Below are 16,205 nucleotides of genomic sequence, written 5' to 3'. Positions count from 1 at the left end.
TGGAAGTAAGGCCAGAGGGCTCTTTAGAGGCAAAGGTGGCAAGACTTTGTCTAAGAGAATGACCAGTCCCTGGAGAAGGACAGCATGCTCGATAAAGGGTAGCTCAGTGAAAAAGAGGACTGCCCTCAAGGAGATGGATGGACACAGTGGCTGCAGCAATGAGCTCAGACACAGACAATTGTAAGGATGGTGCTGGACCAGCAGTGTTTCATTCTGTTGTGCCTATGGAAGCTAAGAGTCAGAAAGGGCTGGATGGAACCTAACAACAACTATTAATTATGAATACAAATATTACCTATTGAATATGGTCTACTTGCTGAGAAGGAGTCACAGCAACGCATACCTCCGGACTGCATGCGGAAACTTCAAAAATTTTGTGGGAAAATCTATTAACTTTTTATTTCATTTTGCTACAAATTTATAAAAGTCCCCTAGTATTCTGGACAAATGAGATAAAATGAGACTAGCTCTTAAACAAGAGAGTAGAGTAATAAAGCAGGAGACTTTGTCCCAGGGGGTTTTTCTCATACTGAGAAAGCTCTTTCATTGCTAAGTTATCCCAATACTATTTATTCCTCAGTTCTGACGTGACAGCAGTCATCAAGTGAGTGTGTGTGTGTGTATACATATATATGATGCGTGTGTGTGTATACATATATATGATGCCCCTGCTAAATAACTAAAAATAGGTAAAATTTTGCCATCCCTATGGCCATCTTGATACTTAATCTGGCATAATTCATCCATGTTATTCCTCATTTTATAGCTGAGTTCTAGTCAACACCTATCATTTTTACCTGAAAGTTATACGAAGTGAAAGATTACACTAAGAGTGGAACTCAAGTCACCTAATGGAAATTCAGTGAAATCAGACCTAAATATGGATCCACTCCTGGTTTGTAAACGTTTGATGCCTTCCTTTGGGCTCCATAGTTTAATTAGGTTTATCACAATTTTTAATTGTCTATTGAAGACACGTGCTGTAGTGTAAAATTTCACCAATCACTCAAATGCTTTCCCAAACCTATCACTCACTCGTGTTTTTTTTCGAAATGTGGGTGTCAGCATTTGATTTTAAATTTTTTTGGATTCACCCCAGATCTACATTCCGACTAAGTGATTATTCACAAACAGACCCTATCCACTAGTTAGTACCAACAAAATCATGTTACAGACGTTAAGACACTTCTGTTGAGTGTTAAAGAAAGTCAGGGCAGCAACTGGAATAACTGGTTTCAAATAGTTAGACTTCTTTCCAAGCTAAACAAAACATTCTTGAGTCGTGACTACACTGCCCGCCAAGTTTTAAAATGAGCTGCCACAGCTTGGAAAGTTGGATCAGCTCTACAAGGCGCTTCCTGCATTGGCATTTAGGCAGGAAATGAGGTGTTCCTATTAAAAGTGCATTTTATTAACGTCTCAGCCTTTGGCGCTGAGGGGAGGGAGAGGTCCCCTAGAAGAGATGCCATGCCCCCCTAGAGCATGTGAACCTCCTGGGGAATGGCTTGGTCACATCCCCTTAATGAACCGCGGGGGGGGGGGGGGCGGGGTGAAACAAGATGATAAGATGATCAGCATCTTTGTCACAAGGTGTCCTGAGGCTACACAAAACTTTAAAATAAAGTGGCAGCACTGGAGGCCCGGGGCAAAATGTAGCCCCGACCCCGGGACCCCAGGCCTGGGCTGCGCGCCAAGTCGCAGCAGAAGCAACGCGGGGGACCCGCCGTCCATCCACGCGGTGGGGGGCTCCCTCCCCAGATCAGGGCGCCACTTACAAACTTGGGGCGCTTCTCGCCAGGCTCCTCGGGCCCGCGGGGCGCGGGCGGGGGCGGGGGGTCCTTCCGGCGCGGCATCCTGCCGAGGGGCGAGACCGCGGCGCGCTGCCCGCCGCGAGCGCGAGTCCGGAGAACGCGGACGGGACGCGACCGCGAGGTCCGGCCGGAGTCGCCCGCCGGGCCTGCCAACCGCTCCCGGACGCTTCCGAAAACTCCCGCCACCGCCCGCCCGCCCGCCGGGCCCGCCAATCGCGGGCCGTGCGGTCGGTGACACCGCCGGGCCCCGCCCCTTCCGGGCCCGCGGACCGGGACGGCGACCGCGCCCCCGCCCCTCGGGCCGGCGACCGGAAGTCACTTTCCTGGATTTAGCTGGCTTTTGCCAAATGGGTGCTGCGCTTCGCTAGCCGTGAACTCACCTGCCGTGCACTGAGGGGACCCCACCGTGCACTGAGGGGACCCCGCGGTGCGGTGGCCGCCGGGAAGAGGAGTTCAGCAGCCGGGCTTGCTGCGGTGCCCACCAGGACAAGACCGCGTCCATGACGTAGCAAAACTTCTACTGCTCCAGATAGTCATTGAATGCCAGGGCCCCACGGATTGCGCCCACGGACAGATACCGGTTTGACACCGGATGTTTCTGCGCCTGTATTTACGTGTGCTGTCTCAATATGTTCCTGAGTATAGCAGAACATATAGGGGGTACAAAATTATGAGGACCGATTAGCCATAATCAAACCTCTTAAGGGAATGAGCCATTGGGTTTGGGGGCCCAGACACGAGCCTTTGAAGGCACCAAAGCCAATTGACGTGACATGGTTCACAAATTGTAGACAATGTTCAACGTCCTACTGGCTGAGTACAGACCGCGGGAGTTTTAAGAGCTTGTGAGTGGCCATGTAGGATGCAGATTTTGATGTATCTGGCCATGTAGGATGCAGATATTGATGTATCCTGTCCAAAGCTAAGAATGAAGAAATGCACAGACACTTGGTCCACTTGAGCTCCAGATGCCATGACCTGGGTCCAGAAAACCTAACTAGTTCCTGGCTACCACTGCTCTGAGAGCGATCAAGTAGGAGGTCCTGGAGAGACTGGGGTGAAATGAGGACCAACATTCAAAAACCCTTAAATACGTAAATCTAAACTTGCTGGTCTGATAGGGGTTCATGGAACCGCTGAGGCTGTGGCCCTTAGACTCCCACCAGCCTCGGAACCAAACTCAACACCAGGACTCAGCTTTCAGGTCTGTACTCTGACCAACAGCACAGTGGAGGTACACGCTCAGGAGAGCAATCAAACCTGTGAGATCAAACGGGCAGCATGTGCCCCCAAACAACACAGAAGGAAGGAAGGAGGAAAAGGATGAGGTGGGAAGGAGGCTGTGACATTGTGGGAAACACAGCCCATGTCATAACCATGTATGAATTGTTGAGCAGAAGCCTTCACCCAAATCACAATTTTAAAAGTTTAAAAAATAAATCAGATAGAGCTACTTGGCAAAGCTTCTGATGGAATGTGTGGCTCACAAACACACAAATGACAAAATAATGTGAATGTTGTAGCAATCATTGTAAGCCTGTCTGGGGTCAAAAAGTGAGAGATGAAAGCTGAAGGTGCAGATTCAGAAGCACCAGGAAGGAGAGTTTCATCAGGCCAAAAAGAGATCAAGGGCATTCCAGGTAGCACCAGCTCAAGAGGTGTGGAAAACTTCAAGGGCTGATGGTAAAAGGGCCTTGAACTGAAACCAGGCAAAAGAGCTTGGTGTGTATACCCCAGGTCAAGCTTCTAATGAATGGCAACAGAAGCCAGGTTAACAGTTGGCTCACCTGCCAGGGTACTTTCTTCTGCTTTAAAAGTCATCTTTCTCTTTGAACCATTCGCTTAAATTAATCCATTTTCCCACCCTAAGACACTGGTAGACATGCAGTACAGATTTTGCTAAAAGATATAACCCTAGCTAATTGGATAGTGACCCAAGAGTTCAGAAAATGGACTTTAGTGCCACACAGGTTGTGTGTTGTTATTTGGGTTTTATTTTTGTTTTGTTGTTTTTGTTTTTAGTCATTTTAAAATTTATTTTCATGTGGTTTTACTGTACCAGCCTCTCTGTCCTAGCTTCTATCCTTAAAGAACATCTGACCTGGGGGAAGATTCCTAAGAACAGCAGGGTCAGGAGAATTGCACTTTCTTTTGTCTTGATGACAATGAAACCCAGATAAGAATGTTATTCCTGCTATTTACTAGCTCTGTGATGTTGCAGATGGCTAAATTCCTTTGACTATCTGTAAAAGGAAGATACAAATAAAAGTTAGCTAGATGGGCCTGTACAGGGTCATGGCAAGCTCATGTGCGAGACCAGAATAAAGCATTGCTTGGTCTTTTGTGATCATCACGATCACTGGCGTGTGTTATGGGTTCAATTGTGTTCCCCAAAATATGTTTTATATAGTATACCTGTGGCATAAGAGACTATACCTGTGGGTATAATCTCATTTGGGAGAGAGTTGTCTTTGTTATGTTAAGATACCTCAAGTTGATCTCGTTTAAGATATAAAAGAAATTAAGCAGGTGAACAGAGATGATGGAAAAGAAATGCCATGTCGCATGAAGATTGCCCAAGAGCAGAAGCTTAAAGCCACAGGGACCTTCCCCTAATGCAGTCAGAAAGAGAAAGCCTTCCCTTAAGGACGCCTGGTGGAGCTGTGGGGTAAGCACTGCATAGCTAACTGCAAGGTGGCTAGTTCAAACTCACCAGCTGTTCCTCTGGAGCAAGATGAGATTATCTGAACCCATAAAGATGTCTAGTGTCAGAAACCTTAAATAGGATTGCTTGAGTCAGAATTGAGTTTATAGACCCACACCCTGAATGTAAACTTCTAGTCTGTAGACAAGGAAGCATCATGAGTTACTCACTGGGCTACAAACCTGAAGTTCAACAGGTGCTTTCTACTCCTGTAAGATGTTCAGTCTCTGAAGCCTAGACAGGCAGTTCCACTGTGCCCCATGGGATCATTGTGAGAAGGAATCATCTTGATGTCAGTGAGTTTTGCAAAGAGCCTCCCAAACTGTGAGAAAAATTAACTGCTGTTTATTAAAGCTTCCACTTGGGATATTTCTGTGCGGTAGCACGAGAGAACCAGGATGGCATTTTCAAGTCTACCGTGTGGCTCTTGTGCCAATCCGTGACTCCAAGGCCTCTTCCTCACTTGATGATCTTCCACTTCACCAAACATGCGGTCCTCCTCTAGAGATGGGACTCTCCTGGTACCCTGTTCAAAGCAAAAGAGTCGGATGATGTTTTGTTGTGATCCATAAGGTTTCCATTGGTTAAATTTGGGCATTAGATCTCCAGCCCTTTCTTCCTAGTCTCACTCCATATAGACGTTCCACTGAAATCTGTGCAACGAAGGTGACCTCATTGATATTTGAAATTCCTGTGATAGAGCTTTAAATGCCACAGGAACATTAAGCTACTACAGTACAGCAAACTGGCAATGGGTGGTGGGTAATGATGACAACAATAGTGCATGCATACATAAGACCTACGTACCAAGCAGGGCGTTGCTTGTCTTAAATGATATCGCATATATAAAACTCTCGGGACGAACTCGGTGCACTTGAGCCAACAACCTTGCAGTTCCACAAGTTGGGTTTGTTACTCAGGGTGATTGAGAACATGCACTATGAACAACCATGGGATGCCTCAGGACGGGGTTCGGACTAGGAGGATTTCGGTTTGGGTCGGGTGAATTGGGGCATAGCCCAGAGAATCAGAGCAGGAAGTGTGGCTCTGGATTTGTGCTGTCAGGGATCCCGGGTAGTTCAATGCTGATCAACAAATCTTCTCCAGAAGCAAGGCAGACAAGAGTGAAGCTAAAAGTATAATTGATAAGCAGTAGCAGTCATCACATTAGTTGGAAGACACGAATGTTTGGTATTTCGTGGCTTGCAAAGTGACCTTGCTGTCTGTGCTTAGATAAAATTAGGAAGCTGTCTTGTTATGTCTCACTTCACAGTCACAGGGTGACCTCATTTAATGTGGATGTTTTGTGAGATGGTTTATGGCCAGCAGGCCTAGCTTGGAGTGTCAGGCCAGCTTCTAACAACACTGAGGTCTAGCTGCCAGGACAGTTCCCAGATGTCAGGGGCTACATTTTTTTACTTTTCATGTCCTTGTCACGCAGAAGGTACTAAATATAAATAAACAGAAGCTATTAGAATCTATTTTCAAGCTTTATAAAAAGCACTTTGAAATTTTTGTCATAAAAATTCATCTCAATCAGACAGTGCAATACATGAAAAAAATAATAATTTATAAATTATCAAAGGTTCATGAGGGAGGGAAGAAGGGAGTGGGGAAGGGGGGGAATGAGGATTGATACCAAGGACTCAAGTAGAAAGAAAATGCTTTGAAATAGATGATGGCAACATATGTATAAATGTGCTTGACACAATAAATGGATGTATGGATTGTTATAAGAGTTGTACGAGCCCCCAGTAAAATAATTTTTTAAAAATTCAACTCAATGGCAAGGCATTAGTGAAAATAATTTATTTGCATAAGATTTCTATTCTTATAAGTACATTTATGTATGTTTATTATTTAAACCTCATTCTTTTTTTTAAAACATTTTATTAGGAACTCACACAACTCTTATCACAATCCATACATACATCAATTGTATAAAGCACATCTGTACATTCTTTGCCCTCATCATTTCCAAAGCATTTGCTCTCCACTTAAGCCCTTTGCATCAAGTCCTCCTTTTTCCCCTCCCTCCCCGCTCCCCACTCCCTCATGAGTCCTTGATAATTTATAGATTGTTATTTTGTCATATCTTGCCCTATCCGGCGTCTCCCTTCACCCCCTTCTCTGTTGTCCATCCCCCAGGGAGGAGGTCACATGTAGGTTCTTGTAATCAGTTCCCCCTTTCCAACCCACTCACCCTCTACTCTCCCGGTATCACCCCTCACACCCCTGATCCTGAAGGGATCATCTGCCCTGGATTCCCTGTGTCTCCAGCTCCTATCTGCATGCACCAGTGTACATCCTCTGCTCTATCCAGATTTGCAAGGTAGAATTCGGATCATGGTAGTTGTGGGGGAGGAAGCATTTAGGAACTGGAGGAAAGATGTATTCTTCATCGGTGCTACGTCGCACCCTGACTGACTCATCTCCCCTAGACCCCTCTGCAAGGGGATCTCCAGTTTTAACCTCATTCTCACCACCAACAAGAAGTAGATACTCTTAGCTAAAGCGTCTATAAATGTTTTGAGGGTTTTTTTAAATCATTTTATTGGGGGCTCATACAATTCTTATCACAATCCATACATACATCCATTGTGTCAAGCACATTTGTACATTTGTTGCCATCATCATTCTCAAAACATTTGCTTTCTACTTGAGCCGTTAATATCAGTTCCTCATTTTCCCCCTCCCTTCCAGCTCCCACTCCCTCATGAACCCTTCATAATTCATAAATTATTATTATTTTGTCATATCTTACACTGTCCGTCCGATGTCTCCCTTCCCCCACTTTTCTATAAATGTTTTAATTATTAAGAAGAAATCTGAAACAAGCCTACCAAAATATTAACGCATGTTTTATCTCCAAAGCCCACTGTCATGGAGTCGCTTCGACCTCATACGTAGGAGCAGACAGCCTTATCTTTGTGTTAGGCCAGTGACAGAGAAATAAATGCAGACACATTCATGTATGTTTAAGAAGGAGCTCTATAGCAAGCGGTAGTTTTATGTGGAGAAAACATCCCAGCCCAGTCCAACTCACATCCAAGTCCAATACAAATCCATAAGCTCCTCTTCAGATTCACAGAGTGAGATAGTTTATTGTGCCAGCCTGGCCGATAAACACAAGTGGGATTAATCGAAGGGCAGAGAGATAAATAGCTCAGTGAGCCTCACCTTTCTTGTCTCTTGCTCTTTAATCATCGGACCAGTGTGTGGCTGCCTTGCTTGTTCTGTGCTTCAATTTACAGGCTACACTACCTGTGGAATGCCTAGCCTGTGGACTGTGTCCCTGCAAGTTGAGGTCCCTTTAAGACCACACGATCAGAATTTACATCTCTTGAGCTGGAGACTGACTATTGGTGACCTGGCTGACAGTTGGTGACCTGCCTTGCTATTTACTGCCTGTGCTGGGATAGCCTGGATCTCTCTACAGAGGACTAACTGTCAGTCTTGAGACTTGAAGGACTGCCAGTGTCTCACAACTCTCTCACGGAAGTGAGTTGCACTGAGTCATTTGTACTGCTTTATAATTTAACTGTTCATTTCTTGTATTATATATGTCTGTATATAATTTAACAGTTCATTTCTTGTGTTATATATCTAACTGTCTTTATTTATATATAATTATCAGCAATCTGGTTTTATGTCTCTAAAGAAGCCTGTCTAATACATTTTGGTACCAGGAGTGCTTCTAGAGAAATAAAATCATAAATATGGGCTTCTTAAATTGGCTCTCCAGCCTGACTAGTCTTAACACTAGTGATGCTACTTCAACATCCCAAAGCATGGATAAGTCTGCTAACTTACTAATCCTGGTGTGAAATAGCAAAGATAATACCTAAAGGTGCGGGTTAAAGGAGAGGTTCTGAGTGATCGTATGTTTGATATTTTCCAGGAGTTTTGTTAGGATGAGAAGTATAGGGAAGCTGGTTGGCTGGTCCTTCGTACAATGGAAAGTGTGATCAAGGGGAGGGATGCTCTCAGAGCCTCAAAAGCGCGCCTCAGGTGCAGACACAGATTTGAAAACTTCCATCTGTGCTGCAAAGGAGAGCCTTCTCTCCTCTAGTAACAGAGCTGACATTGTGAGAACCAAGTCCAGAGTCTCATTATGCAAGTGGCTGAATTACAATGGCAGCTGAATTGCAGATCTAGATCAGTGTCTGAAACCAAAGTAAAGGCATTGATTGGGAAAAGTTGGGACCCTGAAACATGGGATGGGAACATACGGGCTGATGATCCAGAAGAAGAGGATATTGAGCCCTTAGAAGCAATTGACCCACCCCAACCAATAGATCCACCCCTCCCAGCTGAAAGTATTAATTAACAATCCACACCTGAGCAGATTAGCCAAACTATTCAAGTTTACGTGCCAGGTGGGGCTGCATCAGTAGCTTTGCCTGAGGGAGATGCTGAAAGGACCCAAGAAACACCCTCACCACCCATTATTTCTGCTAGACCTGTCACTAAAATTAAGTCTCAGAAAGCTCCTAAAGGTGAGGTTGAGATGATTATACCTAAGAAGAATCACACTATACTCAAAGATCTGCTTGAGTTTTCAAATATGTACAAGCAGAAGCCTGGGGAATATCCCTAGGAATGGTTACTAAGGGTGTGGGATACTGGTGCATGAAATGTAATATTAGACAGGTCTGAGTTTCTGGATATGGGACCCCTAAGCACAGACTCTTCTTTCAATGTCTGTGCAGGAGAGGCTAAGAGAGGATCCAATTCTTTATTGGTTGGTTCAATGAATCATGGACTGCCAGATAGCCTAGATTGGACCAACTTGAAGTACCTGACCTACCTTGGTACACTGTAGAGGAAGGCATCCAAAAGCTTAGAGATATTGGTATGTTGGAATGGATCTATCAGGATATTTCCATAGACCCCAAAAGGGGGTGTCCTGAGGACATACCATTTACCACAACCATACGGAACAAGTTTGTGAAGTGGGCCCCAGCATCTCTTAAGACTCCTGTAATTGCTATTTTATGTGCACCAGGATTAACAGTGGGCACCGCCCTAAACGAACTCCAACATTTGCCCACAATGGGGCTGATTGGTGTCCATGATGGTACAGGGCAGGTGTCAGCACTGAGTCAACAGAGACAGGGTGGGCGTGGTTATAATAGACAACAAGGTTTCAGTAGTAATCAAAGCAACCTGTCTCATGTGGAATTATGGCATTGGCTACTTAGCCACGGTGTCCCTAGGAATGAAATAGATGGGAAACCTACTAAATATTTACATGATCTGTACAAGTGAAAGAATAATAGATCAGGTGAACAGCAGAATAGACAGACACGATCGCTCAATCAATTCTCAGACCTGAGCCAGTTTACAGACCAGGAGTGGGATACTGTTTTTGGTTTACTATTTTCCTAGGTAATGGCAGTTCTAATGGTGTCCACTGGCCTTTCCTACCATGATAGCCCTTATTCCACATTTCAGGGATCCAATACGGGAGTTCTGCCAGTTACTAAATATGTCTATTCCAATGATGCATTCTGGAACTGGGGAAATAACCACAGGATGGGCCCGGGGGGCCACTGGACTGACAGTGAGGCATACCTGAACTAAAATTCCATTGATAACTTGACCTCCATAAGCCCCCACTCTGGGTCTCCTGGAATTCATGTCAGTTCTGAGCCAGTGTCCAGTAATCCCCCAAAAGCTTGATAATTTCCTTTCCCTCAATGAACAGTCACTCTTGTGAAAGGCCGCAGGTCCCTTTGGGGAAGGCTAGAAGAAAGACTAACAGTATAGACCTTCGGTGATATAGCAGGGTCTTCCTTCATTCTCACTATCTCACAGAGCCACGTGCAATGATGCAGAATGCAGGAATATCATAGGCCGGTGGTGCAATCTTATGGATCCAATGGCAGGAGAAGCATCACTGAGATCTGGCTGCTGTCAGCTTGGCTCCATGTGGCTTGTCATCAGGAAGGTGAAGCAGAGATAGACAGTGGCCCACCTCTTCTGATGGCAGAATCAAGAGACAGGAAGTTCCCAGAATCCTCATGAGAAGGCCATGCCTACAAGGAGGCATCAATCAGACTATGACCTGATTGACAGGCTAGAACCTATTTATAAAGTTGACATGGCATTATGTAACTACCACAGTTTGTAAGACATCGAACCTCAGAAAATTAATAAATTGTTGTTTATTTTTGCCATTAAATTTATATTTTGTTATAATAGCAGTAGAAAATTAGTACGTTGAGATGATTTTGTTTCAGTAGTTGCTTTATCTCTCGCTTCTAATAGAATATAAACTCCATGAAAATGTATTTCCTTTCATTTTCTTCATTGTGATATGCCAAGCAGTCTCAGAGTGGCCTGGCAGCAGGAAGGTGAAGGCAGCAAGAAAAGGGGACGTTCCTAGGACCCTACTTGCGAGAAGGCCACGCCCACACGGAGGCACCATCAGGCTGTGACCTGGTTGGCAGGTAGATTACCACCCATACACTTTTATATATCTTCAAGTTGACATGAAATTATGTAACAACCACATCTTCTCTGCTGGATTTGAACTGCTGGTCTTGTAATTAACAAGTAGGCCCCGAAACAACAATTAACAAGTAGTCACCAGGGCTCAGTAGTATTTATATTAATGTCAGTTTTATTTTTTGCAATTATGACAACCAAAAATGTGTCCACACATTGGCAACTCTCTTCTACGGGAGAATAATCTCTCCCCCCACCACCTTGATAGCCATTGGTCTATACATATGTATTAAGTTTTTGAGTATATGGATGAGTTCTTTGTGGTTAACACCTTTTGTATAATATATGTTGGTGAATATCTGTAATGATACAGCAAAAATAAAAATACTAAGAATTAGTTTAGTGTTTTGGTTTTGCTGATCATATTCTCCTCAGAACTTCCTAAACCACCACCTTTTTGAAAAATACACTTACTGACCTACAGTTGCCCCATTAATTTATGTATTGTCTAGATCTGCTTTAGGATTACCATGGGACCATTGAATAAGTACTACAAGATGGCCCCCACGTCCTTAGAATGTTTTACTATCTATATTTTATGTCATTTTATATTTTGAAATTTTCTATTTTTGTTCATATGTTTTATGAAAATTTCTATTTTTAGTCATATGTTTTATGATCTTTGCAGAACAAGTTTGACAACATCTGCTCGCTGACTTTTTCTTCACTTTGTTATGTCCCAGTTACTTCTAGATTATTGCTTTTCCCTCAATCATATTATTCTAGTTAGAAGCAAAGATTAATTTTTGAGCAAGTATTTGCTGTGGAGCCAAGTATTTACCCTTGCTTATACTACCTACCCACACAACCTTTCATACCTGTCCTGTTTTTGTTTAATAAGGTCAGAGCTCTTGCCACCATAATGAATCACTGTAAAGAATAGAGTTGATGAAGATGGGTCTAAAAATCAAAATTAGTATATGTATATGTAACTTCTTAAAATACACTTAAGCACTCTGTGTTCTGGTAAATTTTCTTCAGGGTCTTATGTGGTAAGTTCAGACAGAAATTCTTCATAAGGAATGTAATTAGTATAACACAGTTTAATGTCATGTTTAATAGTTTCCTAGGATATTTTGATTAGAAAATTAATCTGCCCATGTTTGTAGATGATGGAGTCATTTAAAGGAATGCAGGATATTCCTCTTAGCATGAGACACTTAACTGAGGTTAAATTGAAAGTGTTAGATGTCACTACTAAATCACACTCCTAATTTTTGAAATAAATAGAAAAAAGGAATTAAGTAATTATTAGGACTCTTGTAAGATTAAGGTCTAATTCCTTCATATTAAAGCACAATTACAAAAGCCCAAATATAATTTGTCGAGTCACTTTAAAAATAATTTGTCTGACAACAGCAAATAGTAACTACGGGTATCTCATCCACAGCACAAATGTTAAGTCTGTTAGAAGTATTTGCTGGTGCCTAGTAGACATTTTCATTCTTCTATATTTCTAGCTGATCAGCAAATATATTTTTATTATTTTTTTAATCAGGTGGATTAAATGGAGCTTCGACATTCTGAAGATTTCCTCATTGTGATAAATGATTAAAAGCTTGATTGAAAAAAATAAATACATAAAATTTTTTTTAAAAGCTTGATTGATGACTGACTCAAAAGTCGGTAGTTTTAACCCATACAAAAGCCACCCCCCCAAAATTCCTAGTGATCTGAGTGCCAAAGATCAGAGCCTGTAAAAACTCTCTAAAAACAAAGTCAAACTGCCATCCTGTCAATTCCAACTCACAGTGACCCTATAAGACAGGGAATTGCCTCTGGGCTTTCAAGACCGCACGTGTTCACAGGAGTAGAAGCCTCCTTTTCTTCCAAGGCAATTTCCCACTGCGGGCCTTGCCATTAGCAGTGCCACACGTCGATGTGGAACTCGGTTCTGCGATGAAGCACATATTGTCAGCATCGGTCAGGTGCGCTCTAGGGCAACTGGCTTTAGTGTTGTTGTTGTTGTTGTTGTTGTTGTTGTTAGACACCATCCAGTTATACAACAGAATGAAACACTCTCTGGTCCTATGCCATCTTCACAATTGTGATGTTTTAGCCCATTGTTGCAGCCACTGTGTTTAGGCTTGGGGCATTCTTTAATATGAAATATACATTAAAAACTATATTTATTGAACTCCCGCCTTAAAGCATTTGCTTGTGTATCTTAATTGCTTTGCCTTCTAATTTCTCTTGTCATTCTGTGGTACCACAAGGATTAAAAGCAGTTTCTTCAATTAGCCATGATTAATGTAATGGTATTTCTTTTCCAAGCAAGAAAAGATACTGTACATATAATTAGTTGCAATAGTTAGAAAAGTTAACTTGCTTGCCTTTTTTATTTTGTGGATATCAGAAATAGATACAATTTCCTATGAAATCAAGCTCTGTCCACACCCTGCTCTTGAAACTGTGCTCAGAAGTTGTCAGAGCATTTTATTTGTCAGACCCTCATTCCTAGTCATTGATCAGACTCCATCACAGCTGGTTAGAGTATCCTCCTTGACGTGTCACTTCACTTGTTACTCTAGTCCCTTCTCCTTCTAAATATTCCTCCTTCGACCTGTGCTCTGGCTTTCCTTTCTCGTCCCCTCTTCCAGTGTGAAAGTGAGGCTGCCTCAAGGGAGAAGGCCTCACTCGGCTCTCCACTCCTTGAGGGTGAGAGTCCCAGATCATAAAATTACCAAGGTTGTTTCTCACCCCGGTTTGTTTATCTGCAAGGTGAGGAGGTTAAAGTGTGCTTCTCAGACATCCAAACTATGATGCTCAAAGCACCAGGTTCTCATGTCAGTACTGCACGGTCCACTGCAACAAACGAGCAAGAAGGCGTTTGAGGGACTATGATGCTGAGCCCTCTCACTGCTGTTGTTTAAGCAAATCTGGCATTTATCTATTGAATTGTTCAATATAAAACCTCATGTTATTTTTGTTGAACAAAAATAAACAAAAAGAAAAATAAAATCAGGCTATCAGTAATCACAGCTTTATGAAAAATTTCAGGTAAGTTTGCCTTGCAAAATAAATCAGAACCTTGCTGAGGTAGTTAGTTTATTGTGCCAACCTGGCCGATAAACACATGTAGAATTGATTGAAGACCAGAGAGATAAATGGCTCAGCAACCCTCACCTTTCTTGTCTCTTGCTCTTTGATCATCGGACCAGTGTGTGGCTGTCTTGCTTGTTCTGTGCCTCAATTTGCAAGCTACACTACATGTGGGACACCGAACCCGTGGACTGTTTCACTGTAATTTAAGATTCCTTCAAGATTTGCTTCACCACACCATTGGAATTTACTTCTCTTGAGCTGGGGACTGTCAGATCCTGTCATCTGTCTGACTGTTGATGACCTGCCTTGCTGTTTGCTGCCTATGCCTAGCCTCAATTGCTCTACAGAGGACTACCCAGTGGCCCTCAAACTTGAAGGACTGCCAGTGTCTCACTGCTGTCTCACGGGAGTGAGTTGAACTGAGCCATTTGTAGTGCTTTATAATTTAATTAACTATTTATTTTTATGTTATCTATCTGTATAAATATATATAAAACTATTAGCATTCAGGTTTTGTTTCTCTATAGAACCCTGTCTAACGCACTTGCAACAATAAAAAAAAGAGAGCATTAGGCAAAAAAAAGAACGACTAACCTTTGCATTGAATTGTAAACCCTAATCTAAGAACAAATCGTTCTTTTAATGTGGTCCTACTCGATACTGGCCCTCATAAAGCAACCACTGAAGGTCTGAGTGACACAGCAAAGTGCGTTGAAAAAGTCAGATAGCACCTGGCCGTCATAAAGAGTAGCATCAATGGTCTTAACAAACCAAACTCACTGCCACCTAGCCGAGGTCAACTCATAGCGTTACTACAGCACTACAGAGCAGGTAGAACTGTGAGTTTCTGAGAACAGAAAAAAAAAGAGAGACTATAACTCTTAATGGGGGTAAAAAATTCCATCTTTGTTCCTTGGAGCAGTTGGTGGTTTTGAACTGCTGATCTTATAATTAACAGTCCATTGAGTAACCACTATGCCACAAGGGCTTCTTAGAGGCTTGTCATTATTGTTTGTTTGTCTGTTTGTTTGTTTTTTTGAGATTCTCTTAAGATAAACAGCCTTCTAAGACAAGTGTCAGCTAAATCCAAGTCCATGTGATCCAACGATTATTAAAAATAGAATCCATGATGTGTTAGATCTAGTGGGCTGGAGAAACAAATTCATAGACCCACATATGTGTATAAGGGAAAGGTTTACATACAAGAGGAATTGAACATTGAGAAAACATCCCAACCTAGTCCAGTCCAAGGTCATAAGTCCGATATTAGCCCATATGTCCAACAGCAATCTATAAAGTCCTCTTCAGACTCACGAAACACATGCAATGATGCCGAATGTAGAAGATCACAAACCAGTGGGTAGAAAGTCTTTGGTGGTTAGAAGCATCTCAGCACTAGCAGGAGTTTCCACATGGCCATTCCAGTTCCCAGGGCTGTATCAGGGTAGGTCCATGTGACATCTCCTCAGGGATATCTTTCAGGAAGTCAGCCTTGTCAGTAGAGAGTCTCCAAAGAATGAACCGAGATAGTGTCTCCTGCCTCCAAGAAGGAATTACCAGATTTCCCAGAATTCTCAGGAGAAGGCCATGCCCACACAGAAGTCTCATTGGCTATCTCCAGATTGACAGCCAGACTCCACCCCTACACTCTTTTTTTTTTTAAACAATTTATTGGGGCTCATACAATTCTTATCACAGTTCATACATATACATACATCAATTGTATAAAGCACATCTGTACAGTCTTTGCCCTAATCATTTTTTCTCCTCTTTTCTTTTTTTACATTTTATTAGGGACTCATACAACTCTTATCACAATCCATACATAAACATACATCAATTGTATAAAGCACATCCATACATTCCCTGCCCCAATCATTCTCAAAGCATTTGCTCTCCACTTAAGCCCCTTGCATCAGGTCCTCTTTTTTTTTCCCCTCCATCCCCTTTCCCCCCTCCCTCATGTGCCCTTGGTAATTTATACATCGTTATTTTGTCATATCTTGCCCTATCCGGAGTCTCCCTCCCCCCCCTTCTCTGCTGTCCCTCTCCCAGGGAAGAGGTCACATGTGGATCCTTGTAATCAGTTCCCCCTTTCCAACCCACTCACCCTCCACTCTCCCAGCATCGTC

The 16,205-nt window shown here is 42.8% G+C and overlaps 1 protein-coding gene across 2 annotated transcripts in view; it reads right to left on the bottom strand.

Moving 5' to 3' along the window:
- DIAPH3 (diaphanous related formin 3) overlaps positions 1-2,015 on the bottom strand; it is a 576,438-nt gene extending 574,423 nt beyond the window's left edge. For both annotated transcript variants that reach the window (XM_075563000.1, XM_075563001.1), the window contains exon 1: positions 1,776-2,015. In XM_075563000.1, the coding sequence (XP_075419115.1) occupies positions 1,776-1,853 (78 nt within the window). In that variant the 5' untranslated portion in view covers positions 1,854-2,015. The remainder of the gene's footprint in view (positions 1-1,775) is intronic.
- Between the last annotated feature and the right edge of the window lie 14,190 nt (positions 2,016-16,205).

The sequence above is a fragment of the Tenrec ecaudatus genome, chromosome 11 (assembly GCF_050624435.1).
Source record: "Tenrec ecaudatus isolate mTenEca1 chromosome 11, mTenEca1.hap1, whole genome shotgun sequence".
Taxonomy (NCBI): domain Eukaryota; kingdom Metazoa; phylum Chordata; class Mammalia; order Afrosoricida; family Tenrecidae; genus Tenrec; species Tenrec ecaudatus.
The sequence above is the reverse complement of the archived record's forward strand: the minus strand, read 5'-3'. Positions and strand labels throughout refer to the sequence as shown.